The following is a 25,773-nucleotide window of genomic DNA, read 5'->3' on the forward strand; positions in this document are numbered from 1 at the left end:
TTGTAGGAAAATATATAAAGACTCCTGCCTCTGAACCATAGCTTGAGATTATAATTGCTATTAAGTGGAAGCCTCTGAACTTGAAGTCAAGGAGTTTAAAAAAAAATTCATCAGGGCTGTTGCAATCATGAATTCACAGCAGCTGTGACTTGAGTTTCTCTGTGTAGCCCTGGCTGCCCTGGAACTTGCTCCATAGACCAGGTTGGCCTTTAACCTCAGAAGTTTCTTCCAAGTACTGGGACTAAAGGCATCCACCACCATGTCTGGCTTGTTTTGGTTCTTGAAGACAGGGTCTTCTGTGACCTGGGACTCACTATGTGGATCAGCCTGGCTTTGAACTGTGGCCATCCTTCTGCCCTTGCCTCCTGAATGCTGAGACAACAGGCTAAGACTGTACTTGTATTATCTATATTACCATCCCGAGTCACTTAACAGGGAGCCACAGATGAGTGTCACTAACTTACCCCTCCTGAAACAGTGTTGAGGTACATTTTCCCTAAGGAGCTATGTGATAGCATAGCTATCATTTGAGGGGTTAGGATATGGAAGGGAATAAGCTTTCTGTAAGGCCAGCTCAAAGCTCAGTCTGTCAAGGAGAACCCTTGTTGCCTTCTGAATGCTCACTGTACAGCTGACTTTCTTCTTGTTCATATGTGTGGTGTGTGTATGTAAATAGTTACCTGTGCCTGTAAGTGTCTATGGAGGTACTATAACTTTATCTTTTGAGGCAAGGTCTCATTAAGCCTAGCACTCACCAGGTAGCCTGGCTGGCTACTGGGATCCTCCTATGTGTTTGGTTATAGGGAAGTGTTGTTTGGATCTGGTGTAGCTTGCTGGAGCTCATTTCCTTGGAATTTTTCGTTTGTATTTGATTTGGGGTTTTCTGTGTGCTTTGTGTTTTGAGGCAAAATCTCATGTTGTGACTAAGGCTGGCCTGAACACTGTGTAGCTCAGGCCAGCTACACAGCCTTTTTGCATGGGCTGAGATGACAAACCTGCACCACCACACCTAGCTAACTTAACTTGGCTTTCATTTTTATCATTGGGAGGGCTCTTAAATCAGGTGTCTTGGATTTTAATACTTAAAATTAGCAGCTTTTTCTTTTCCTGAAAAATTCAACTTATCAGTGATTTGAAATTTAAGAATAATAGTATTTACTAAATTTTCAGTGACTAAAACTTGGAATGGTGGAGCATGTGTGAGATCTTAGCTCTTGAGAAGCTGAGCTAGAAGGCTTGCTACAAAGTCAAGGCTAGCTTGGGCTACATAATTTAAGACTAGCCTAGGCTACACAGTGAATTCAAGGTCTGCCTCAGCTATACAGTAAACAGAGAACTCCGGAGAGTCTTGTGCGAGTATAGGCCTCCTTTGTGTCTTTGTGAACTGACACCTGCGTGCGTGCCTGGCTTACCTCTTCCTTCTGCCTGTGTGTTAGGTTCCAGAGCACTGTGCAGGTGAGCAGGCTGCAAGATCTCATCAACCGCAGCAAGATGGCCAGGTGCAGAGGACGGTTTGTTTGCCCAGTGATCCTGTTCAAAGGCAAGGTAAGGCCCACTCACAGCCTTGCTTTCTGTCCTCTGTCCTTGTAAAGCCTTTGCTTCCATACAGCCAAAGGCAGGATAGTTGGTTGTTGGACACCTAGTGGTATGGGAAATAGACCAGTTCTGACGAGAGGAAGAGAGAGCCTCCCTACCACATGCTATAGAGCTAGATTGCCCAGGTCAGATCCTGGGACTTACTGCCTGTATATGGCCTCAGTTTATTCTACCAGCTTGCATCATTGGTTTACAGAGTAGATTAAATCAGATAATATTCTGCTGTTCCTTCTTTCAGTCATGTGATTAGCCAAGTACTTATTGAATGTGCACTTTGTCACAGGACTTGAGATATATCATCCTGTAAAGCAGACAAAAGTCCCAACCCTTGCAATTCAGGTGCTCAGTATGACTGCTAGGGTAGCCACAGTGGATCTCTTTATCTGCCTTTACCATCCTTTAGCTCAGAGTGGTTAAATAAGTTGACCAAGTTTACACAGCCAGAGAACTAGGATTTGAGTCAGGCATGGCAGTGCACAATTGTAATCTCAATTATAGAGGCAGGAGGATCAGGAGTTCGTGGTCAGCTTTCTGTCTTATACAGTAGAATGAGAAATACATTTGTCTTCACCTCTGAGCGTTTGTCCTGACCATTTGATGTGAACTTGCAAATGTGTCAGTGTGGAGACATTGATGTAATTTTCAGCTGTGAGCTAAAGCAAAGACCTGAGTGGTGCTTTGTCATTTGGGAAATACCAAGCAACTCCTGATTTTTTGTTTGTTTAAAGACAGGGTATTGCTCAGTAGCCCAGGCTCTCCTTAAACTCAGAACATTCCTCCCACTTCACCCTCCCTGAGTTCTGGGATATTGTTTAAGCTTCCATCAGCATTCCCTCCCATCCCCAGGATCAGTTTTAGCCTCATGCCTTAAGAACGTGGCAGGTTAAAATACTTCAAAAGGTAAGACTTCAGATCTACTCTATCAATGGATTATGAAATCTTAGCAAATTTTCTCTACTTGTCAGGTCTGTAATGCAAGGAGAAAAAAACTAAAAGTAGTCTCCTCCTTCAGCCTTTTAAGTGCTGGGACTACAGGCCTGAGCCACCAAGTTCGGCATTTATTTAATGTGTGGGCATGTGTGACCTATGTGTGCGCATAAGGGCTTGGAAGCTAGGAGTCAGTGGTTGAGTGGTGTTTCTCAATCCCTTTTCACCTTACTTTTCTGAGACAGTATCTCTTGAAACTGGAGTGGACCCATTCAGTGGTGCTCCCTGGCCAGTCAGTCAGCTCTGGCTATATGCTGTTTCCACCTTATAGCCCTAGGATTGTAGGTGTGCACTGCCACACCTGATTTTTTATGTGGGTTTGGGGGACCCAAACTTAAGTTCTCATACTTGCACAAGGACTTTACCAACTGTTTTTTTCTTTGAGACAGGATCTCACTTTTTGTAGCCCAAATTGGCCTTAACCCCCATCCTCTAGTATCCAATTCCAAATGTCTTCCCAAAGATTTCAAACCTCCACTGCCGAACCCAACAGTTGACAGTTTGAGCTGGTTTTTGGGATGTTGTTAGCCCCCGCCATAGTGCTTTCTGCTTAGACCAGAAGGAAATGCAGTCCTAACCCTGCTCTGTGGGTTTCTGGGACAGAGTGTATAAGCAGGGACTGGCACATAAATATATGCTCTGTGGAAGATGCTATCCTGGAGTAGTAATGGCCCCCTGGCAGGGTACTGGGAGACAGTAAGGTGCTGCTTGGAACTCAAACAGGGGAGAGCAGGCCATATCTCCAAGAGCACACCCAGCCTGCCTCAAGTGATACCCGGCTGCTCAGGCCTTATCTGTTCTCACCCCAGCAAGAGCCAGACAGTTTACCTACTGTTCCCACCTGCACCCATCTCATGCAGCAGCCAGCTTCTTACTTCTGTTACCTTATAGAAAGATGAGGCCCGGCTGGAGAGATGGCTCAGTGGTTAAGAGCTCTGACTGCTCTTCCAGAGGTCCTGAGTTCAATTCCCAGCAACCACATGGTGGCTCATAACCATCTATACCTTCTACTGCTCTCTTCTGGCATTCAGGTGTACATAAAGATAGAACATTCGAAATAAATAAATCTTTAAAAGAAAAAAAGAAAGATGAGGACCCTACAGTAGACAGTATTTTGTAATCTCTCTCTCTCTCTCTCTCTCTTTTTAAGATTTATTTATTTATACAACATTCTGCCTGCACACCAGATCTTAAATATAGATGGTTGTGACTGGGAATTGAACTCAGGACCTTCGGAAGAATAGCAAGTGTTCTTAACCTCTGAGCCATCTCCCCGTATTTTTTAGGAAACCCACTTTATACTACCAGATTGCATGACCCATTCAGAAAGGAACTCCAACTGTTCTTAACCTTTTCTCTCATTGCATTGAGGCAGTTCTCCCAGCCTTCAGCCAAATTAGATTACCACTCTTCCATGTCAGTAGGTATCTCCCCTTCCCTTTGACACACTACTAGATTTCAACAAACTGAAGACATAGCCTTAAAATTAAGTAATGGGGGTTATAGCCAACAAGATGGCTCAGTAGCTAAAGAAATGTGCCCACTGTATAAGCCTGGCAACCTGAGTTTGATCTTCGGAACTCACATAAAAATAGATGGAGAGAACTAATCAAAATTGTCCTTTGATACACACTGTGGCATGTATTATCCATAAACACACACATCCTGCAGATATACACAGTCTTTTTAAAGAAAGATACTGTTGCGTGGCTTTTGGAATTCCAACTCTCAAAATCATGCCTTCCATGATAAAGTAAGAGTATGTAAGCAGGAAGGTGGGGATTTAGTTTAAGGGTAGAGCACTGTCCTAGCATAGGACCCTAGTACAGGGTCCTGGCTTCCATCTCCTACTCCTCCTGTTTTGTTTTGTTTTTAAAGCAGCCCAGTAATCTCTATTATATATTTCCTTGATTGATTTTGGGGGTTTGTTTTGGATTTTTGTTTTGGGACAGGGTCTATGTCGCCCTGGCTGTCCTAGAACTTGCTATGTAGACCAGGCTGACTTTGAACTCGGAGATCTGCTTACCTTTGCCTCCTGAGCATTGGAATTAAAGGTGTGCACTGAGATTCCTTGAAAATTTTTGTTTTGTTGGTTGGGTTTTTTGTTTTGCTTTTGACATAGTCTTATGAAGCCTAGGCTGGCCTCAAACCTACCATGTAACTTCTGCTGGCCTTGAATTTCTGATGCCGTCTCTGGTCTTAAGTGCTGAGATTACAGCAACATACCAGCATGACTGCTGCAATAATTTCTTTGAAAAACTTAAGATCACAAGTATTTATCTTTTCATTACTCCCCTCAGTATAGAAGTTGCTCTCTATGCTAAAAAGTTTCAAATTAGTAGTTAACAGGCCCTTGGAGGTATGTGTGTTTGGGCCAGATCGCAGCCTGCCCCTCATTGTATGACTGTTTACATCTCTTACCTTCCCTGAGCCATGCTGGCCTATGGCCTTGTGAGAGTTCAGTGAGAATATAGGCTCATTTGTCAGGACTCTGCCCAGTACCTGGTATACAAGTACATCCTCCAAGTCTTACTCATTGTTGAAAGTAATACTGCTGGGATTGGGAGGGAATGAGGGAGAGGGCTACAGCTGGGTTGCAAAATGAATAAACTGTAATTAATATAAAAAATAAAAATTTAATTAAAAAATGTAAAGGCTATTAAAAAAAAAGTAATACTGCTACCTCGAATTTAAGAGAGAGACTCCTTTGGTACATCTGCAGGCGATAAGTTCTAGGCATCCTTCAGGCTGATGGCGAGTGTTCTCAACGCTGGTGAGCACCTGACATTCATAAAATCTGCATGCTTCAGAAATCTTCTGATCCTGAAAATGCTGTTTGTCCCCCAGCACATTTGCAGGTCGGCCACCCTGGCTGGATGGGGAGAGCTGTATGGACGCTCTGGATACAACTATTTTTTCTCAGGTGAATACTGACTGAACAGCCTTTTGTGGGTCTAAGAGTGGAAACCTAGTCAAAGGCACTAGTCCTACCGTGGCCACAGTGGTATGAGGAGAAGGTATGATCAAGCATGGTAGAGGCTGGAGCACTCCTCTCAGCAGAAAGAAGAATTCACTTCAGAGATAAGCAGCCTGCCACACAGAAGGGCAGGTGGTCTTGACAGAAACATGAGGGCTGAACCTGGGAAAGGGGCAGGTTGGCTTCATCTGCACTTGTCCCTGCAAGGATGCCACTGACAGACTGGTTTCTCTGGCAGGGGGAACAGATGATACCTGGGCAAATGTGGAAGACGTCACAGAAGAGGACAGTGGTCTTCGGTCAGTGTGGGTTTACTGTGGGTAGGAACTTGGGTGTTGGGGAATGGTTGGCAGGTTGGTAGTAGCCATGCTCTTCTATCAGTGGGTATTCATCTCCATAGATAAGTAGATTGGCTCTTTGCCCCTCTCTTTCAACTCTGTGTCCCCAAAATAGCACTGTTGAAGTCCACCCAGTAGCTTCATCAAAACACTGTTGGATACCTGAGCAGTCGGCAGCCAGGATCACAGCACATGACCTCAAGGTTTCTGTGCCACAGGACTAAGGTTGGCCCTAGATGTCTTTGTTTAGAGCCCTAACAGTAGCAATATGCAGCTGTTCTGCCAAGTATGAACCTGCCAGGTATCACTTAACACACCTGGCTCTGAATTACAGGGTTGGGGTAAAATCCTCATGTAACCACTATATCCCACAAGTATCCTTCTTTTTTTTTTTTTTTTTTTTTTCTTCTCTGGGTGTGTGTGTGTGTGTGTAGTTCAGGGAGAACAGCATTTGAGATGGTCTCATAAAACCACAATGGCTGGCTCTGTTTTTTGGCTTTTTGAAACAAGATCTCATGTAGTCCAGCCTGGCTTTGAACTTCCCATGTAGCCAAGGTCCTGGTTCTGTCACCATTTCCTAAGTCTTAGGACTATAAACATGCAGCACTGTGCTCATTTAAAGGGAAAAACGGGCTGGTTCACACTCTACTCTTTCAAATGATCTTTAATGAACAAGACCACAAACTTCCTTTGTGTGGTTTTTGCCACTAGGAAAGTCTTTAGCTGACATCCGGCATCTCTGGAATGCACATGAGTACCCTAGAAAGATCAGCTGCCCAAATTGTGGCTCAGGTATTTTGCTGTGCCCAGGTTCTGCAATGGGCTTTGAAAGCAGCAGTAGCTCTGGCTTGTGCTCAAGAATGTTTGGCTTCCCCCGAGGTCAGGTGACCTCTGCCTTGGCCAGGTCATCTACAGCATACAGCTCTTAGTGAGGCAACTGACTGCTGGCAGTGACCAAGCAGCAGGCATTAAAAGCACATTGCAATGCCTGTTTACTCTTTCCCTACTGCCATATCTGCATGGCTGACCAGAAAGTAGCCTGAGAATTTGAAGGGGTGTTTTTGTGTTTGTTTCCTCTTTTGCTTCATAGGCCTGTAAGTGGAAAGAATTCACTTACCTAGTTTTTCACAATCAGTTGGTCAAATCGCCCTAAAAAGTTTTTATCTAAAAGTTGAAGAATTTTGATTTGTTATATTCATAAGGCATATGGCTAGAAATGATCCTAAATGGAATGAAAAAAGGAAGAGGGAGATGAACTCTAATGGAAGTGTAAAGAGCCTCAGCCACCAGCTCGATGCCTTTTAGAACTGAGATTATCTTGAGTCTTCTGGCTTAAATGTCAAGCAGTACAGAAAGCTCTTTCCCACTCTGGCTGCAAATTGCTCTTCTTTGAAACATGTCCCAAGATAGGGATAATCTCCTGGAAAGTCATCACCCCACTCCCTCTAGCTCTGACTTCTGGAGAACCGAACACAGGTTTTCCTCCGTACTTCCTAAAATAGCTCCCTACCCCATACTTCAGTGAGTCAGCATAGATCTCAACCTCTTTCTCTGGCCATTTATTTCAGAAGTGGCGACACACACCTTTTTGATAAGGTGAGAGGCTGTGATATCAAGCTGCTTCGATACCTGTCAGTCAAGTACATCTGTGACCTGATGGTGGAGAACAAGAAGGTGAAGTTTGGCATGAAGTGAGTATAGGGTGTCTGGCAGGAAGCAGGCTTGGGCTTTGTGTTGACAATTTGCAGGGCTGGTACACACTGTGTGGCCATCCTGACATGATGGGCTGGTGTGAGGGCTGTCTCTGCAGCCTCTCACTGCCTCTGGAAAGAGCCCTGTGCAGTGGGTCCTGATGTCCCTTCACATACAAGTATGTGTATGTGCCGGTGCACATGCACTGGAGACCAAAGACTGATGTCAGACGTCTTCTCTGGTCATTCTCCACCTGATTTTTCAAGGCAGGAGTCTTTCAGTAAACCTGGAGCTCACCAGTTCAGCTGGCCTGGTTGGCTAGAAAGCCAACTGTCTCCTGTCTCAGCCATCTTCCCAGCCCCTGTTAGTTGTTTTTGTGGGTGTTTATTTTGATTTTTGTTACTTTTTTTTTTTTTTTTTTTTTTAAATAGGATCTTGAAATATAGCACCCAGGCCATATTCCTTAAACTCACTCTGTAGCCCACACTGGCTTTGAATTTGTGAGAATGCTCTTGGCTCAGCTTCCCAAACCCTGGGATGACAGGTGTGCAACTACTCTCAGCTACATGTTCCGTGTTTAGGAGTGGCCTTTGGAGGTAGAGAAGTCCTTCCTACTGTCCGGCTCTGTCCCACCCCCAGGACCAAGAGTGGATGTGCCTCATGCCTCCATGGAACTGATGATATGGAAGGTTATCCTCCAACCCTTGGGTACTGGTTGAGGCCTGCTGTTTTGTTAGAGTAAAAAAGAGCTCTCTTATTTGAATTGTTCAAGTGGGGACAGGGAAACATTCTTAATTGCTTGCTGCTGAGGGTGTCATTCCTAAATCTGAAGGACAGCTTTTAGCAAAAGTTCATTTTAAGAAATTGTAACACTCATTTGGGAAACAGGTGTGTGTGTGTGTGTGTGTGTGTGTGTGTGTGTGTGTGTTGGGATGCCATAACACATATCCCTGTCTTGTAGTGTAACCTCCTCTGAGAAGGTGGACAAAGCCCAGCGCTATGCAGACTTCACTCTCCTCTCTATCCCATATCCAGGTAGGAGACCAGGGTCAAACTCTCTGTGCCTAGGGGTCCTGGGAACTGTCTGGGAGGAGCTGTGTCAGGCAGCATGGACACTTGGACCCTAGGTTAAAGCAGGCAGGCTTGAAAGTCCAACAGGGCCCTTCAGAGTTGTATGTTTATCCAGGGAGTGGTGGTCAGGGATGGGCCCTGGTCTCGGTACTCATGAACCACAATCTTGAGAAAGTTAACTCTCCTCTGTGCTTCAGGTCCCTTCAGGTAGGAGTTGGGACTTGGAAAAGTTTAACTCAGGCATTTGTTATAAAGACTAGATCTTGCATATCCATATGGTCTATGCACGTACATGGAAATGACATTTCTGTACTCTGTCAGTCATCACTCAAATGCTGCTCTGGCCCATGTGGTGTGTGCCTTCTCATGTATGTCCAGAACTGTTTGGGGATATCACCTCAGACAATGCTGTTCATGGAACAGCAAAACAAAAAGTGTTCTGTCATCAGTAATTGCACAGCAACCTGTGTTGCAGGCTACTTTCGTATCTACAGAGCAATTTTACCTGTCCGCCACATAGACCTCTATGTCTATGGCCAGGCTGTGTTCTCACACTGGAAACTGGTGCAGTGTAACTAGTTCCCCACTATCCCTGCCTGGTCACTGAACATCAGTGCTAGGCTTTGTGGATCACAGTAAGGAGTACCTTCCTCCTTGAAACCTTTTCTGCTGCTCAGCACTGCCATCTTCAGTCTAGGCTTGGGCCTTATGTTCTAGTGTCAGAAACACATGGCTAGTAGTGAGGGTGGGCTGCTGTAGCCTCTCACAGAACTGTAAGGTTGGCATCCTTAAAGTAAGAGCGCATCCTCATCAGACAGCCAATGCTCTTCAGAGCCATTCTTCCTCTGTGCCATCCCATGACACTTTTCTGCCAGCTCAGTGTTTGCTGCCCTGTGGGACTAGCTGTAATTCCTGCCCTTGGCACTAGGTTCCCTTGAACAAGCCCCCAACTTCACTGAGCATCATTTCCATCTTTTGTAACATGTGAAGAGTGACACATTTCAGAATGAAGTGGGAGAGTCAGCCCTAATAACTCTGCAAATTGTGGTTCTTAATGAGAAGTTGGTGGGAAGAAAGGCTCTTGAGACCTTTGTCTTGACTAAGAGCAATTTATGGGGTGGTGTAGGTTACAAAAGATGCCACTGGGCTTAGACAGTGCTGGCTCCACACTGCGGCAAATGGTCTTTCTTCAGAAGCGCCCACTCCTCACTTGATGCCTTTGCATTCTGTGCTAAGAGCAATCATTGGCTCTATAAGTACTCTTCAGACCTAGGACCCTCCTCCCACGAGAGGCTACTGGGGAACCAAAGAATGGTAGAGCATGAGAATAGATGGGCCCAGACTCCACTGCACAAGACTTAAGCAGTTCCCTTTGAAGTGAATTGTTACTCTCTTTACTGTCTTTCCCACTAGTTGATTCAAAAGCTTTTTGTAGTCTGTTCTAATTTTGTCATTTTCTCACAAAAACAGTGTGTGCATCATAGGCTTCATCATAAATCAGCCTGAGGCCTGTGGTGTCTGTCTAGCAGTCAGGGTTTCAAAAAGCAGAACACTTCATGGTGCCAAAAGAGATAATTGCTGCCTCCTCTTAGCCAAGGCTCATAAGCTCAAGCCTCTGTCTGATAGTTATAGCCGTTCTTTCTCCTATTGAGGCACCCTGAAATAGGCTGAAGTATTATGACTAAAGGCCATCTACTGACTTCTCAGTCAGCTTTAAGCCTAGGAGATGAGTATGTGAAACGAAAGCCAACTTGGGCTCATGGGATGAGACCTCACCTTCCTCTCCACATAGACCCTCTTTTTCCCTGAGGCAAGCCCAGGGGTTGCTGTAGAATTCCCTGGGAATTTAGCCTCTGACCTCTCATAGGATTAAGAATTTGTTACCTTTCACAATCTCACTGGAATTGGTGTAGCCAAAGCCAGATACATGCATTAGCTAAAGAACTCAGAGTAACTCTAAGAAGCTGTTCCTCAAGTGCCTTCCCCCCTACCCTGTGACTTGATGCCACAGGAGCCCACTGACTACTCAGCAAAGTGGGGGCAAGCCTCATCTCTAACCAAGGCTGCTGGCTGCTGTTGCTGAGCATGGTGGTGTACTCAGGAGGCAGAGGCAGGTATGTCAGTGAGGCCAGCATGGTCTGCATAGATAATCCCATCCAGGATAGCCTAAGCTACATAGATCCTGCCTCAAAAAAAAAAAGCTGGTTGGCCAAGCCAACTCCTGTCACAGGAGCTGTGTGATGTCAGTTATGTGTTGCCATTTGAATGTTAGAGGTACACTAGCAACTATACAACTGGCTATACTGTTTCATATGTATTGTTGCATTTCAGTCCAAAACAGCCATCCTGCAAGTAGGAAAACCAGGGCTTTATGACATTTCCCAACTTATTTCCAGTCATAGATTTGGGTAAAACTGCACTTTGAGTTGGGCTTGATTTCAGAGCCTCTTCTCTGTTGCCGGGGTCTTGCCTGGCAGAGTTTCCTAGGAGTCTGAATGATGGAGAAAGTGCCTTCACCCACTGGGTTGGCAGTAGTGATGTGCATTGAGCACTTGTTAGCTTGCAGGCACTGTCCATGTCTCTCTGGAGTAAGGACATGCAGCCCTCTCTGAAACCTGTAGTTGGGGAGTGCTACCCCCATTTTGGAAGAAATTACCACCCTTTCTGTAAGAAAGTGGGCTCCTGCTGTGAGCACCACCTTTATCTGCTGGGCTTGGTACTAAAAACCTGTAGGATAAAGAGCCCTGCAATGAGAGAGACATCACTGGTGACCAGGGATCACATATAGTGTGAGGATAATTAGGACCTTGTATAGCTGGAAATAATGATGCCAAGAGCTTGCTCTGGCTCTTGAGTTCATCCTTCCAGTCAGCCTCAGCCTGCCCAGAACCACCAGAGCAGAAGCTGGGTGAGTGCGTCGCTCCCTAGGGTGGAAGGTGGCCAGGAGTAAGTCTCAGCAGCTTTTTGACCAGGGTAGGAAATGCTGTAACTTTGCCTTCTTTTCCAGGCTGTGAATTCTTCAAGGAATATAGGGATCGGGATTACATGGCTGAAGGGCTCATATTTAACTGGAAGCAGGTATGGGTAACAATATTCAACCATGTTTCTTTGTAACAGGAGATCACAAAGAGCTAGTCATCTTTCCAGGGATAATTCTACCCTTTTGTTGTGCCTGCCTGAGTTAGTCTCACCACTTGTTTCTCTTACCTACTGCTTGCATGTGTGTGTTAATGTCTCACAGCATGCCCTTTCCTCTCCCCGTTTCTCATGGCTGCCTCTCCATAAAGGAATGTCCTCAAAGCCAAGTTAGGAAGGCCCTTCCTCTGAAGGACCGCTCTGAAGACTGGAAGCAGCATTGTTTGTTTGGGCACCATGGGAGCCTCCAGAGGCTGTGTGCAGCTTGCTATTATTGCTTGCAGCTTCGAATACCTCTGTATCTTTCAGCCGCAGTGACCTGATCACTTTGCTTTTTAAGCTATCAATTCCAGAGTACCCCAAGCATCTGGCCTGGAGGAGGGCAAGCACTTTGGAAGGCTATCCTACCTGTGATGGACACAGCTCTAGGGCTGGGATCTGTTGCCACAACTACATTTGCTAGCCAATTTCATCTCACAGTGTCATTCTGTCCTTAGGACTACGTCGATGCCCCATTGAACATCCCTGACTTCCTGACTCACTCTCTGAACATTGACTGGAGCCAGTATCAGGTGAGGGGGCCTGATCACGCAGGCAGGATGAGGGGATGGTGTGACCAAGGGATCCTGTTGCTTATCCTTTGAGACCATTGTGCAAATGTTGTGGTGTTGTGTTCTGACATCCCACATCCCAGACAAAGAGGAACTGCTTGTTTTGAAACATCTTTATTTGTACTTTTTTGGACACAAGGTCTCATTGTATAGCCCTAGTAAACCATCAGGCCAGCCTTGAACTCAAAGCTCCTCCTGAGTACTGGGATTAAAGGTGTGCAACATTACTTACAGCTTTGCTTACCTGCTCCTGACCCAGAGAGTTAGTCTTCCAAATGTAACTCAGTGATTTGTGTCCACCAGGGGGATCTATTTTCAGGGGACCTCACAAAGTCTACTTTCCACATCTGGCCTTAGCAGTTTTTTGGGGTTTTTTTTTTGTTTTGTTTAATGTGTTCTGTTAGAGGAAGTGCAGGGCTGCCTGACCTCATTTGACTGCAGAAACCTTAACGATGGAGCTGGCTCTCCACACTGTTTAACCCTCGCCAGCTGACAGCTGTTGGGAGTCTCTCTTGCTGCTTGCCTTACAGGACAAGTAGCTCTTCTGCCACCTTTCCCACATCCTGTTCTGTTGCCTGGCCCCCCTCTTCTCAGCTTCCTCCTGTCTGGCTGACACCTTGCCCTTCAGGATTTGGCTCTGCGTCCACTTCAGGAAGACTTTCCTGATTTGCCTCCTCTCCCCATTTCTGATGCCTGCATCTACCTTCCCATTAACCCCCTGGGTGTATCATGGAATTTTCCATCGTGCTTGTAGTCACTGGTTCAGATTGCTGATGTGGGAGCTCCATGAGGACAGAGGACCCACAGCTTGTGTATCTCCTTCCCATGCCCCTACACAGAAGGCCAGGAGTAGGGGCACATTCCTATCATCCCTTACTTAGGATCATTCCAAGTGTGAGGCTAGCCTGGACTATTTAGAAGACTGTGTCCCAAGCCACCCAGCCTGCCTCCCTACCATTTTCATTTGTGCCCTGGATTGAACAATTTCTACACAGCCTTAAGTTTTCTTTTCCTCAGACCTGCCTTGCTTGCCTGCGTCTTAGGCAACTGAAGGACCTCTTTCTCCTGTGTGTGACACCAGGGAAGTAAGGACTGAATTTGTCTTAACCTCAATTCTCTTCTGCCTTGTGGATTCCTGGGACTTGAACTTAGGTCATCAGACTTGGTGGCAAGTGCCTCCCTGGCATGGATTTATCTCCTCTCTGAATAGCCCTAATCACAGCTTAGATGGTCAGGCAGTGGAGCCTATGCAGAAGGGAGATGTCAGGAGTCCCCCTACATGAGTGTTTCTGTAAGAGAACCATCAGAGAGGGAAAAGCGGCAGGTGCTATTCATTATGATCTGAAGAGTAGGCTTGTGGGGTCCTGCACCCTGTGCTGTGGTTCACAGATTTAATGACCAAGGGGAGCCTGCAAGCTGCTCAGTTTGTTGTGTGCAGAGCTCTCAGATGGCCTCTACCCTAAGCTGCTCCTCTTCTGTTCTCTCTGGAGCTGCTTGTTTTCCATACAGATGCCGATTAGATGTGATGAACTACTCACTATATAGGGGTGACGGGGCGGGGAGGGGATGTTTGTGCTGGTCCTAAGGCTGTCTCCTCTAGGGAGGAAGAAAGGAAGAGTTCTGCTGAGTAGTTGGAGGATCCTCGCCGCAGTTGGGCTCCTTGGCCTTGAGCAGACCTTTCTTTCCCTAGGGTTAGCATCCCTATCCTAGGCCTTATTAGGATCCCTGAGCATAAGAGTTCTCTTGAGCAGGCATGCTGGAGTGCCTTCATGGCAGTGAGAGGAGGCTAGTGGCCAGCTGGTTTCAGAGCATGGACACTGATGTGATTCCAAGCACGATGGTGGCAGGATGCCATGTCAAAGGAAGGCTTCCTTGAATGAAGCAGTTAGTTTGTCTCATTGGGTCTCCTCATGTCACCTTCAGGCAGGAGTGTTCTCTGTCCTCTGCATGTTAGCTTGGGGGTTCCTGATTCTCAAATACTACACCTCATTGGGTGATGTTAACTGTCATTGACTTCACTTTGCATTCATTTTTCTCTGCTCCTCAAGGCTTTGCATGATACGTGGGATGAGCATCAAGGGCAGACCTAGGTTTTTTAGCATTTTGCCAGGCCCTTTCATTCAGTAGTTCCCTCAGATTTTTGTTGTTTCTTACTCACCTATAAACCTTAGAGTCTGGTGGTACTAGGCCCATCCCTCAACTCTGCTTGTGTGGCTTTGGGCCTTCCCAGTGCAGCCCTCCCCACAGATACCTAGACCCAGCCCAGGGAACATGCTGTCTCTTTCTGATCAAAGTCTCCTTTAGATCTGCACTGCTTGGTGCTCTGCAGAGCCCAGGCCTTGGTGCCTGCCCTCCCCATGCTGCTGCTGTCTTCACAGCAAACCTAACCTCAGGTTTCCTGCTGTATGGCTCCTGTCCTCACTCCACACAATCCCATCTCAGAGGAGATCTCTTGGCAATAGTGTGTCTGACATGTTGAGCCAGATCCAAAAAGAGACCCCCTCATACTTTTTGCTGGTAATGGTTTTATTAGTGCAATGCTGTAGCAGGTCTCTGGAGCTGCTGAAAGTGGGTCAGAACTCTCTGGGGGCGTGGGAGGGTCAGGTAAATGAGTCTGCTTTAAATTCCTGGGATAACCATTGCAATTACAGGTGCCGTGTTCCTCTTCTTCCCCCCCCCCCCCCGGGGAAGTGCTCTCTCGTTGGCATGCGCCACCCTCTCTGCACAGCCCAGAAACGCTGATAGGCAGTTGTGTCTTAAGAGAGCAGAGACTCTCCCCAGCCAGGGAAAACGGCTCTGCAGAACTGGGTCAGGCCCCTCCATGGAATTCAGATTGGGAGTGGGCTGCTCCACAGGGCCTGGTTGAGCTCTCTCACTTGCCTTGACAGATTCATGGCAGCATTTAGGTATTTCCTGCTCCCACTTAATGGGCCTCTTATTAAAAAAAAAAAAAAAGTCTGCTAAATAGAAAAAACTGTGGCACTGAACATGGTGATACATATGTGTAATCCCACCACTCAGGAGGCAGAAGCAGAAAGATCGTGAGTTTCAGACTAACCTAGGCTAATACCTAGGAAGACAATCACTAAAAAAGGAAAGGGAGCCAGCAAGATGGCTCAGTATGTAAAGACAGTTGCTGCCAAGCCTGACGACCTGAGTTTGATGCCCTGAACCCATGCAGAAGCGGAAAGAACTAATCCTCGAAAGTTCTCCTCTGACCTTCACACACAAGCCATGGCAGGAGTATATCTTGTTCTTGTCGTTTAATGTGTTCTGCCTGCATGCATGTCTGTGCACCTCTTGTGTGCACTGCACGTGGAAACAAGAAGATACCAGGTCCCCTGGAATCCCCCTAGAGCTACAGTTACAAATGTGGGTACAGGAAGTTGAACCCTGATACTCTGATCCTGTAAGAGCCCAGTACTCTTAACCACTGAGCTATCTCTTACTTCTTTCTTGCTCACTCACTCTCTGTTAAACAATGAAAACAAAGAGCATGCAATGAACAGCAGTAAAGGTGAATGAAACCATGATTGGGAAGACTGGTATTTGTGTTGGTTTCCATGGGTGTAGTGGCAGATGAAGGAATGACTCATACATGACTGTTTGGAAATATATCCTGGGCCCCTGGACTGAGCAACCATTGGTATGTGCTTGCTTAAGAGCACCTGCTGCAGGCTTTTCTTCCTCACTCTCAGAGCACACTGAGTAAGGGAGAGTACAGAGTGATGGATGCAAGGAGAGCTCTTGGAGCTGAGGATTGAGTGTCCCAAGTTATTTGGGGTTTGAGGCCTATAGCTTAAGACCAAAAGCCTTGTATACTTGCTGCCCCCCCAAAAAAACAAAAAACAAAAAACAAAAAACAATGCTTGGCACCATTTATTAGTTTGAGATAAGGTCTCATATACCAGGCTGGTGTAGCTGACATTGGCCTTGAATTCCTGATTCTCCTTCCTAGGCTTCCTGAGGGCTGGGATTACAAGGCTGTATCATCACATCTGGCAGCATTTTTGTTAGATTTTTTGGTGGTAGGATGGAACCTGTATCTAAGTGCCAAAACATGTGCTCTGCCTCCCGCTGGTATTCGTATTTGTTTTAGGATTTTTCATCCTTTGTATGTAGCCAAGACTCCCCTCAAACTCCTGTTCCTCTTGCCTCCTAAGAGAGTCCTGAGGTCACAGGCATGTGTTACCATGTTTTGCTTTTAGTATTTAAAATTCCAAATCCTAATTGATATTTCTCGATCCCTTTTTCTGTTGTGTCCAACAGAGTTGGGACCTGGTGCAACAAACACAAAACTACCTGAAACTGCTGCTTTCCATTGTTAACAGGGATGGTGAGTTTCTCCCAGGACCCCAAACCTGTGAAGTGGATCAGGAATGTGGGATCAGGTCTCCATGAATCCCCAAAACAAAAAAGACTCTTCAGGCTGGATTCCTTCCCAGGGAATAACTTACTCTAGGCTGCTGAGATGGCTATGTGGAAAGCACACTTGCTGCCTAAGCTTGATGAATCATGTACTATGCCTAGGACCATGGTGGGAGATGAGAACAAATTCCCACAAGTTGTTCTCTGACCTTGGCCTGTGGCTGCTCATGTGTACCCACACGACCATAATAAACAAATACAGTTAACAAAAGAACTCCAACTAAAAGGGATGCTAGAAACCAAGACAGATTGGGGGATAACCGTGGACAGGCACCTGGGGAAGAGGGGACACTAAGCTGGCCTAGAGGCTGGAGGCCTTTCATCAACCCCTGCCTGATTCCCTCATTTGGTGCCTCTGTTCCAAAACAGATGACAGTGGGCTGCTGGTACACTGTATCTCAGGCTGGGATCGGACCCCCCTCTTCATCTCTCTTCTGCGCCTTTCCTTGTGGGCTGTGAGTATGGATAAGCTGGATCTTGTGGTCAGGGAGCATGCAGAAGACCCTATTAGGTTCCACCCTTTGGTGTCTTATTTGTCTCCAAGATGCAGAAAAGCTGTGGGGTGAGGGCATACTCGGCAGGTGTCATGTTTAACCTTGTTCTTGGTCAGAGGGTAGTGGGAGGGGGGAGCCACCCAGTCTTGACAAGGAGGTCTGTACTAGGAGAGCAGCTTTCTGATCTTGCTACTGGTCTCCCAGGATGGGCTAATTCACACATCCTTGAAGCCTGCTGAGATCCTCTATCTGACTGTGGCCTATGACTGGTTCCTCTTTGGGTAAGTCTTCAAGGAACACCAGCCTTTCAGGTGTGTGTGCGTGATGTATTGGCTTATCTTATGGGGAACAGAGATAAGAAAACAGTTGGCTCCCTTTGGGAAAGATCAGAGATGTTGGCAGGCTTCATCTGATGCATTAATGCCAAAGACTCAGTCTGTCTCCAGTATACAACTCTCCTTCAGCCCTGGGTTATACTCATTGACCTATTTTTTTTTTCAGGCACATATTGGTAGATCGGCTCATCAAGGGAGAGGAGGTAAGTGCCCCCTCACAGAGCTATACCTGCCTTAAGACAAAATGACATTCATTCTGGTTGCCATGCTGTGAAGGCAGTTTTTCAACCCAGGATATGTGGATGAGGTTGCTGTCCTCTTCCCTCAGGCAGTGTGGTAGGAAAACCAAAGGGCACGACATCTAGGCACCCTTTGTACCACAGAGAAAGTTCTGGCCACAGGTGCTGTGATCTTTTTAGGCTAAGTTTCTTTCTTTCTGCACTTGGCTCAGGAACCAGTATACAAGTTGTTTTCCATGACCCCATGCTTGAGGCTGAAACTTGGAGGCTTCTGTGTTCAATCTTGCCATACCCAGAGTCTTCCCTTTTCCCAGGTAGTCTGTATATACACCCACTTCTCATTTGTTGCCTCCAAGTCCTCCTTGCCCTTCCTTTTTAGTGTAGCCAGATTCCTCTGGCTTGCCACCTCTAACCTCGCAGCCCGAATTGCCACATCTTTGCTGGCTTATGGTGGGTCCCCCAGCATCAGATCTTAATTTGGACTTGTGTCTCTCTCTACTTGTCCTGCTTATTGCCTAGGTGACCTTGAACAGCATGCTTAACCTTGAGTCTCTTGGTGCCTCACTGAGAGATACAGATGCCTGTCATAACAGTGCTGGCTGTTTTCCCCAACCCCCAACGTCCAGAAGCATCCTTCTTCTGTCCCTCCCGTTCCTGAGCGTGCTTCCTTCTTGGGTGTCTTATCTCCAGCTTTCTTTTGTTGCTCCTGCCCAGCTGCTCGTCTCCCTTCCAAATCTCCTCTGAGCTTTATGCGTCTGCAGGGCTGCAGAGCTCATAAGCCTGTTCCTCGGAGGCCCCACGAACCCTGCCAGAGGCAGAGCCTTTGGCATTGAAATCTGGGCGGAAGGCCTCTTTGTAACCTCTGTTCAGAGATTTTGCTGGTGCTTTAGGACATTCTGTCCTCCACTCCATCTCCCTCCTCCCCAGAGCAGGCCAGATGCTCCCTTCAGAGAAGAAGGGCAAAGATGAGGCTGAGCTGACTGGGCTCTGAGACCCACCCTTTCCAAGTCCCTCAGCCTATGCAAAGGTCTTAGGGACTGGAGGACTGGTGCTTTTTACTTGCCCACACTACAGACACCTCTGTAACACAAGCAGCTAAAAACAGCTGTTAAGTGCTTCTTTACCCTGTCTTCTATCTTTGAGCTTCCCAGGATACATTAGCACATTAAAAGGCTAAAGAGTCTGTTGGAACACCTGTCATTTTATGTAATGTAGCATTTTCCTATTGACCAGATCTGAGCAACCCTCTGCCTTTTTTTTTTTTTTTTTTTTTTTTTTTTTGAGGGAATCTCACAGGGCCCTGTGGAAATGTGTGGCCATTTCCCTGAGTGTCTCATGGGTTGTCCCTTTGAGAATCACTGATGTGATGGATAGCCTGGTCTGTTGTGCAGCTTAACAGACTAAAGCCTCTACTTTGTTTCTGGAGCCTACTGGACTAGGGATTTGTTCATGGGGATGATGGGGTTGCTGCCGGAGCTGGAGCCTCCTGCCTATCCCCACCTCAGAGTGAAGAGCTGGGCCTCACAGTTCCTGAGCAGAGCAGGCTCTGAGCCAGACCATGACTGTCATACCCCAGTTCTGATCCTGTGTTGGGTGCACCCCTCCCCGTGGACTGCCTTTCCTCTTCTGCTCTGCCTTATCCACTAATCCCCTTGCCCAATATATTCTCCCTCCCAGCTGTCCTTCCCTGTCACAGCTCTCCCTGGGCTCTTAGATGGAACTGGGAAAGTGCTGTTACTTTCAGTGTAAAGGTTGAGAGCATGTGTGTGGAATTGAAGATTTGAAAGTTCTGCATTGGACATCTATGTCCTCAAGAAAGGACATTACTCTTGTAGTCCAGCCCATTGCCACCTGCCCAACCCTGCTGAGCCCTCTGTGTCACCCACACCAGTCATAAACCAGACGATCCATCAGGGTCCCAGAAGCAGGTCACTCTCCAAAAGAGGAGTTAACCAGAGCAGCCAGCAGCCCGCTTCTGGATGATCTGTCTCCATCTTTCCACTCAGGAAGGCTGGCTTCTTACTGTGTTCTGCTTTTTTCTCCTTCAGATTTTCTTCTTTTGCTTCAATTTTTTGAAGCATATCACCTCTGAAGAGTTCTGTCTAAAGACCCAGAGGTAAGTGGCAGCCAAGGCACCCAAGGGGCACTCCTCCACAGTAGGGCATGTCTCACCGCTCACCCCAGCCCTGTACACTAGAGCAGGTGTCCATGCCGAGGACCTAAGTGACCCGGGAATGAGTGGTCTCTCATGAGGAAGAGCTAGTAATGGTGCAGCAAGAAATGAGCCTGTGGACAGGAGGAGCTCCACTCCTTATAACCTTGAACTGGTGTTCATCGTCCTTGAGCCTTAATGAAGGCCATTTGTGCTGGGGCTGTAGCTCAGTAAGAGTGCCTGCCTACCATGCTCCAGGCCCTGAGTTCAATCTTTGGTACCAAAAAAAAAAAGAAACCTCAGAATATGAGCCCATAGAAACCCCATACTCAGCTGGTCATCATGGTACTCTCCTTTAGTCTCAGCATTTGACAGGCAGATGTGAGTTCAAAGCCAGCCTGTTCATCTGCACAGTGGAGCATAAATCTGCTTCCAGCCTGGAAAACACAGTCTTTTGTATATCTGGTAGTATATCTGGGTCCTGTGAGTTGCCTTGTCTACCTTACTCAAACTTGCCACTTGTTGGGCCATAATTGAGTCCCAAATGGCCAAAGATGGTAAGGAAAAGCAGGCTGTGCTGACCTCAGTCTGGCACATGAGACAGGCAAAGCCAAGCTGGTAGATCCTGGAAGTGGGCCCAGTACTTGGCAGACTGTTGGTAGGACCCATTCCATGAGGTGCCAGCAGTTGGAACTGTTGTGCAGGCTAGGAGTCAAGAGGAGGGGACAGAGAAAACTCCAGCTATAGCTGAAATTTCCCACTTGGGGTTGTCATTCTAGGAGGAAGAGTTTGCCAACTCGGGATGCAGGCTTCACTCTGGAAGATATCTGCTTGTTGAGTGAGTCCCAGCCCCTAGCAGGCTTTACTTCTTCACCACAGCTGTCTGACTCGAGACCACACGGGGAACTATGGTAGAAGCTTCTTTGTCCAGCTGTGTGGGTAGTGGGGATGGTAGTGTGCTAATTTTCTGGCTGCTTTCAGGACGCAGAGACCGAGGCAGCACCACCAGCCTAGGCAGCGACTTCTCCCTGGTCTTGGAGCACTCACCAGGAGCTGTGGGGAGCTTCACCTATGACACTGTGGAACTTGTCCCGGCAGGAGCACCAACTCAGGCAGCTTGGTGAGGGGCCAGACTGAGACAGAGTAAACTCACAGCAGTGGCCCAAGGCCACCTGCCTTAGGGAGCCAGGCTGTAGCCCCAGGAACAAAGGGGGCTCTGACAGAAGGCTCCTCTCATCCCCTGCTGTCTGTCCTGGGCCTCAGAGCCCAGCCATCTGGTTGGTGAGGGCCACTGCGTGGTAGGAGCATAAAGGGCTGATGCTCCCAGTGGGACCAAGAAGCAGCAGTCAAACGGGGGAGGGAATAGCACCCTGTACAGTGTGCCGTGAGGTGTGGGACCATCTTAGAAGAAACAAAAGGTGGCCTTGAGGGTCCTCCCACTGAGATGTGACAGGAGCTGAGACCTTACCGTCCTCCTCCATAGATACATGGCAGTTTGTATAGCATTTGTGAGTTAGAGAATGGAGCAGTTAATGCAACCACTAAGAATACTGCTATTCCCTCATGTTCTGAGGCTGGTGGGCCAGTACATTTGATGTCTTAGCCTCTCAAAGTCCCAACCCTTGTTGCCTGGGAGAGAGCCAAGTGTTTGTGCCTACTGTGTATGACATTTTCCCCATAGACAAAGTGACTCTGGGAGCCCAGCTGTTACAGCCTTGCTCTTCTGCCACAGGAGGAAGAGTCACTCATCCTCCCCACAGAGTATGCTCTGGAGCCGGCCACAGCCCTCTGAGGACCGCCTACCTTCCCACCATGGGCTGGCTGAAGCCAGGTCTTCTAGCTCTTCATCCTCAAACCATTCTGACAACGTTTTCAGGATGGGCAGCAGTCCTCTTGAGGTCCCCAAACCCAGGTGAGGAACCTCAAGGGGTAAGGAGCCTGCAGAGGATGTGGCTGGCCTTCCTCCATTAGCAAGGTTGTATATGGGGGTGGCTCACATTTAAGCTGGTATCAATAGCTGAGTTCCCTTGGTATGTGCTTAACGAGTAGTTACTTATGAGCTGAAGGAAGTGGATAGCTTAGCAGGCCCTTCCCTGGTTTGTAAAAACATTTAGAATTGCTTCCTGATGTGTACCTGGGTATACAGAAGATGTACTGGTCAGGTGACTGCCACCAGGTGTCACCTTTGGAAGATCCAAGCCCTTTGGTGACTTGCTCATTGTTACTCAAGGTGGGACTGGACACCCTGAGTTCATTATGTCTTTCACATGTCCATTGATGGAGAAGCTAAAACAGATAAGGGGCCAGCCAGATGTGTGGCTGTAGAAAACCAGAGCAACTCAAATATATATTGAAAAAAGCATCAACTGAGCTAGGTATGCTATGGTGAGGCCAGTACAGTGCCTAAAGTTAAAACTGAATGTGCACCAGGGCTTATGAATGAGGGGGTGATCTGGCACTTGGGGAAAGCATTTCTCAGCTCATGGTACTACTTTTTCTCACATTCCAAAGAAATACTGAGTGTGTTGAGTACTTTCCTGTCTAAATCCTGGAGAATTTCTAGCCCTTCTGAGGACAGCAGAACACTGTGGGGCCTAGAGATCACTAAAGAGTTAGCAGAATGGGCATGAGCTGTGGAGTCCCACCTAGACTTCAGCTCAGCTTTGCTATGTAATGCCCTTGTAGCTTCTGACTTCCTTGGTAGCAGGCCTGTTAAAAGGTTAAAACTCCTTCACTCTGGACAAGAGGAGACAGTGCAGTAAGAGGAGCCAAAGCATCCTCCTCAGAGAGGCAGAGCAGATGAGTGGTGGGCAAACATGATGCCCGCTGTTATGGCCAGAGGGTCCCCATGTGCCCTACCTGCATCTCAATGCCTTCTGCAAGTGCTGATGAATTTGTTAAGCCAAGACTCTATGCTGTAGGAGATTTGGTGGCTGTGACTAAATAGAGCCAGGGCCAGGCAGGCAGCCTACACTGTGCCTGCTCGTACCCTGCATGTGGGCCTCACATGTATGCCTGTTGGTGATCTGCACTTGGCTGTCCTTAGGGCTACTTTGGGGCTCATAGTGGCACTGTGAGACTCTTGCTGTCTAAGGTGAGGCTGTTGCTCATGGTCCCTGTCTCATTTTCTGCCTGTGTAGCTCCACTGGGTAACAGGACAGACAACCAGGCCATCCCCCAACTATAGACAAGTCCCATGTTGACTGTCACTTTTTCCCACACCTTTTTTTTTTCTGGTATGAAAGATATTTATTTGGGAGAATTAAAGCAGAAGACGGTTATTCAGGGGAAGGGAAGCAGAAGAGAGTTAGGGTCTGAGTGAACCATAAGGACAGAGTAAGACAGATGGGGTGGGGTGGGCCCCAACAGAGAAAGGGGAGAGATACCGAAATAGCAAGGCCACACCCACTTTCTATCATCCCCTTCTGCTTCCGTAGCCACTGTCAGCTTGTTTCAGTTGTGTGGATTTTCTTTTCTTTTTTTTTTTTTCTGTTTTTTAATTTTTTTCTTTTCTTTTTAACCTTCATATGGCTGCAAAGATCCTTTCTCTGGGAGGCTCCACCTCCAACCTCAAAGCCCTACCTCAGACCTGTGAATCACAACCGTCCTCCAAAGAGAAGCCTGCCCTGGGTGTTCTCCTGGGTGTGCTGGGCCTTTAGCCAGTACAAACCTCCAGGGCAAAGCCTTGGCTCCATAGCCCATCTGATGGATAGACTCTTTCCCTGTTTTTAGCAACTTATGGGGAAACAACTTCTAAGGCTTAGCCCAAGGCCAGGCCCAGGCTAACATGGACCTAAATGAGGACTGGGCAGTCACTGTGAGGAGCAACTGCTGTGAGCAGTGTCTTCTGCGAACACCTGCCCAGAGCCAGGGCAAGCTAGCCAGGCAACACAGCTCTGAGTCAGATGACTGCTGCCAGAGGTTTTGAACGACTATACTATTCTGATTTGGAGCATTCTAATTATGTATTTTCATTATCATTAAAATTAATTTAGTCTCTTTTATCTTAGAGTGCCTGAGGGATCCTGTCATTAGCTACTCTGCCTCTTAGGTAACAGTAGCCCATCAGGTCTTCAGTGCTACAGGCAGTTGTGTGTGGAAAACAGCCCTTTAGAAAAGCTGCCTGACTGCCAAAGACACTGCTGATGTGAGTGTGCTGGATCTCGTGTGCTCCACATTCGCTAAAGCAGGGTCCCTGTGAGAGGAGTCTGAGGCTTTGCTCACAAAAAGAGGAGTGTTGATTCTTACCAGGCTGTCGTCCATTTCTCATTGGTTAGACAGTGAATTTTTTACTTTTTCACTGCCATTGTATAGTTGTACATGTAAAGTTGTACATGCCAACTTCAGCCTTAACTAGGAAGTTACCCTGCTTCACCTGGGCCTAGCCTTAATCTTTGCTCTTATATCCCCTTAGAAGTGAGGGGTGGGGGTTCTGTCACAGTGCTGTCCATTACTGAGGAGGAAGGTGCCACCACTGAGCCCAGCTTGATGCCAAGCTGCCTGAAGAGCAGATGAACTTGGCTGAGAGACACCCAGCAGCCTGGTTGAATAGCTAAGTAGCAACACAGGAACTAACCTCTCCTGCCCAGTTAGCTGCTCCCACCAGGCACTCCCACCTGCTTCTTACAAAGCAGTGAACTCTGTTCTGGGCTGTCTTTATACAGCAGAGAAGACTGGCTGCTCTCTGCAGCACATGGGTACTGACATATCTAAGACAGTCCCAGCTTGAGACCTGGAGAAGAAAACTGAGCCCTAAGACTTCTCCTTGAGCTGATGTAGGAATGCAGGAGTTGCTGGGCTGACCTGCACACATGTAAAAAGTAAAAGTTTGAGAGTCCTTCCCAGAGACTTGGACAGAGGCCATGGGGTCATCCATAAGTTGCGCTGTAGGTTGCCTTTATGATTGGTGTCAAGAGGGTAAGTCTGGAGCCAGTGACATATAGGCCCCTTCATCTAGGACTTGACTCAGATAATTCCCTCCATGTCGCTTGTTACCTGATAAATGGCTTTTCTTTTTCTAGTCTGTAATCAGAAACCTCAGACAGGAAACTACTTTCAGACATTCTGTGACATCATGTTTAGTTGAGATGCTTTCAAAAAGCAATAAAGGAAACGGAAGACAAGGGGAAAAGTAGCCTTCAGGTATAGTCTTCTCAGGATCCCAAACCTATTTCCCTTGGTCCCTTGCTCCTCTAACCAGCTTTTTCTATCTTGCCTTACTGGCTGCTGGCAGCTCCTGAGACCTCCTGCCCCCTTGCTTTTTTTTGTTTTGTTTTGTTTTATTTGTTTGTTCATTTGTTTTTTTCTCCCCTCTCTCAAAAGAAAGGCCTCCTCTTCCAATCACACTTCAAAGAGCTCTGCGCTTTGCTCTTGTGGAAGTCATGTACCCATTCATGTGCTAGCCCTACTCTTATTAAGAAGAAAAATCAGCCAAGAGTGGTGGCACACACCTTAATCCCAGCACTAGGGAAGCCAAGGCAGGTAGAACTGTCTGAAGACAGCCTAGTCTATATAGTTCCAGGATACCAGGGCTACATGGTGAGATGGTCTTTTGCGGGGAAGGGGTTGAGGGGTTATTTTTAAGGAAAATTGACTAGGATGGGCTTTAGGTCAGACCTGGTTTCAGTCACAGCTGCAGCCTTCCCAGCTGTGTGACTTGGGGGTGAGGGGAAGAATCACTTCCCCTTTCACGTCAATTTTCTTTCAGCCCATTCTTAA

The 25,773-nt window shown here is 47.2% G+C and overlaps 1 protein-coding gene across 6 annotated transcripts in view; it reads left to right on the forward strand.

The window, feature by feature from the left end:
- Mtmr14 (myotubularin related protein 14) overlaps positions 1-25,773 on the forward strand; it is a 42,675-nt gene that overhangs the window by 10,147 nt on the left and 6,755 nt on the right. For 4 of the 6 annotated variants that reach the window (XM_021637628.2, XM_021637629.2, XM_021637630.2 and 1 more), the window contains 15 exons: positions 1,437-1,545; positions 5,431-5,506; positions 5,799-5,859; positions 7,467-7,589; positions 8,552-8,625; positions 11,669-11,739; positions 12,294-12,368; positions 16,677-16,743; positions 17,205-17,290; positions 17,534-17,610; positions 17,831-17,867; positions 19,952-20,019; positions 20,835-20,893; positions 21,037-21,175; positions 21,788-21,967. In XM_021637628.2, the coding sequence (XP_021493303.1) occupies positions 1,437-1,545; positions 5,431-5,506; positions 5,799-5,859; positions 7,467-7,589; positions 8,552-8,625; positions 11,669-11,739; positions 12,294-12,368; positions 16,677-16,743; positions 17,205-17,290; positions 17,534-17,610; positions 17,831-17,867; positions 19,952-20,019; positions 20,835-20,893; positions 21,037-21,175; positions 21,788-21,967 (1,302 nt within the window). Of the gene's footprint in view, positions 1-1,436; positions 1,546-5,430; positions 5,507-5,798; positions 5,860-7,466; positions 7,590-8,237; positions 8,299-8,551; positions 8,626-11,668; positions 11,740-12,293; positions 12,369-16,676; positions 16,744-17,204; positions 17,291-17,533; positions 17,611-17,830; positions 17,868-19,951; positions 20,020-20,834; positions 20,894-21,036; positions 21,176-21,787; positions 21,968-25,773 lie in introns of those variants that run through there. The other 2 variants (XM_060383910.1, XM_060383908.1) reach the window with 2 other exon arrangements.

The sequence above is a fragment of the Meriones unguiculatus genome, chromosome 5 (genome assembly GCF_030254825.1).
Source record: "Meriones unguiculatus strain TT.TT164.6M chromosome 5, Bangor_MerUng_6.1, whole genome shotgun sequence".
Lineage (NCBI taxonomy): Eukaryota > Metazoa > Chordata > Mammalia > Rodentia > Muridae > Meriones > Meriones unguiculatus.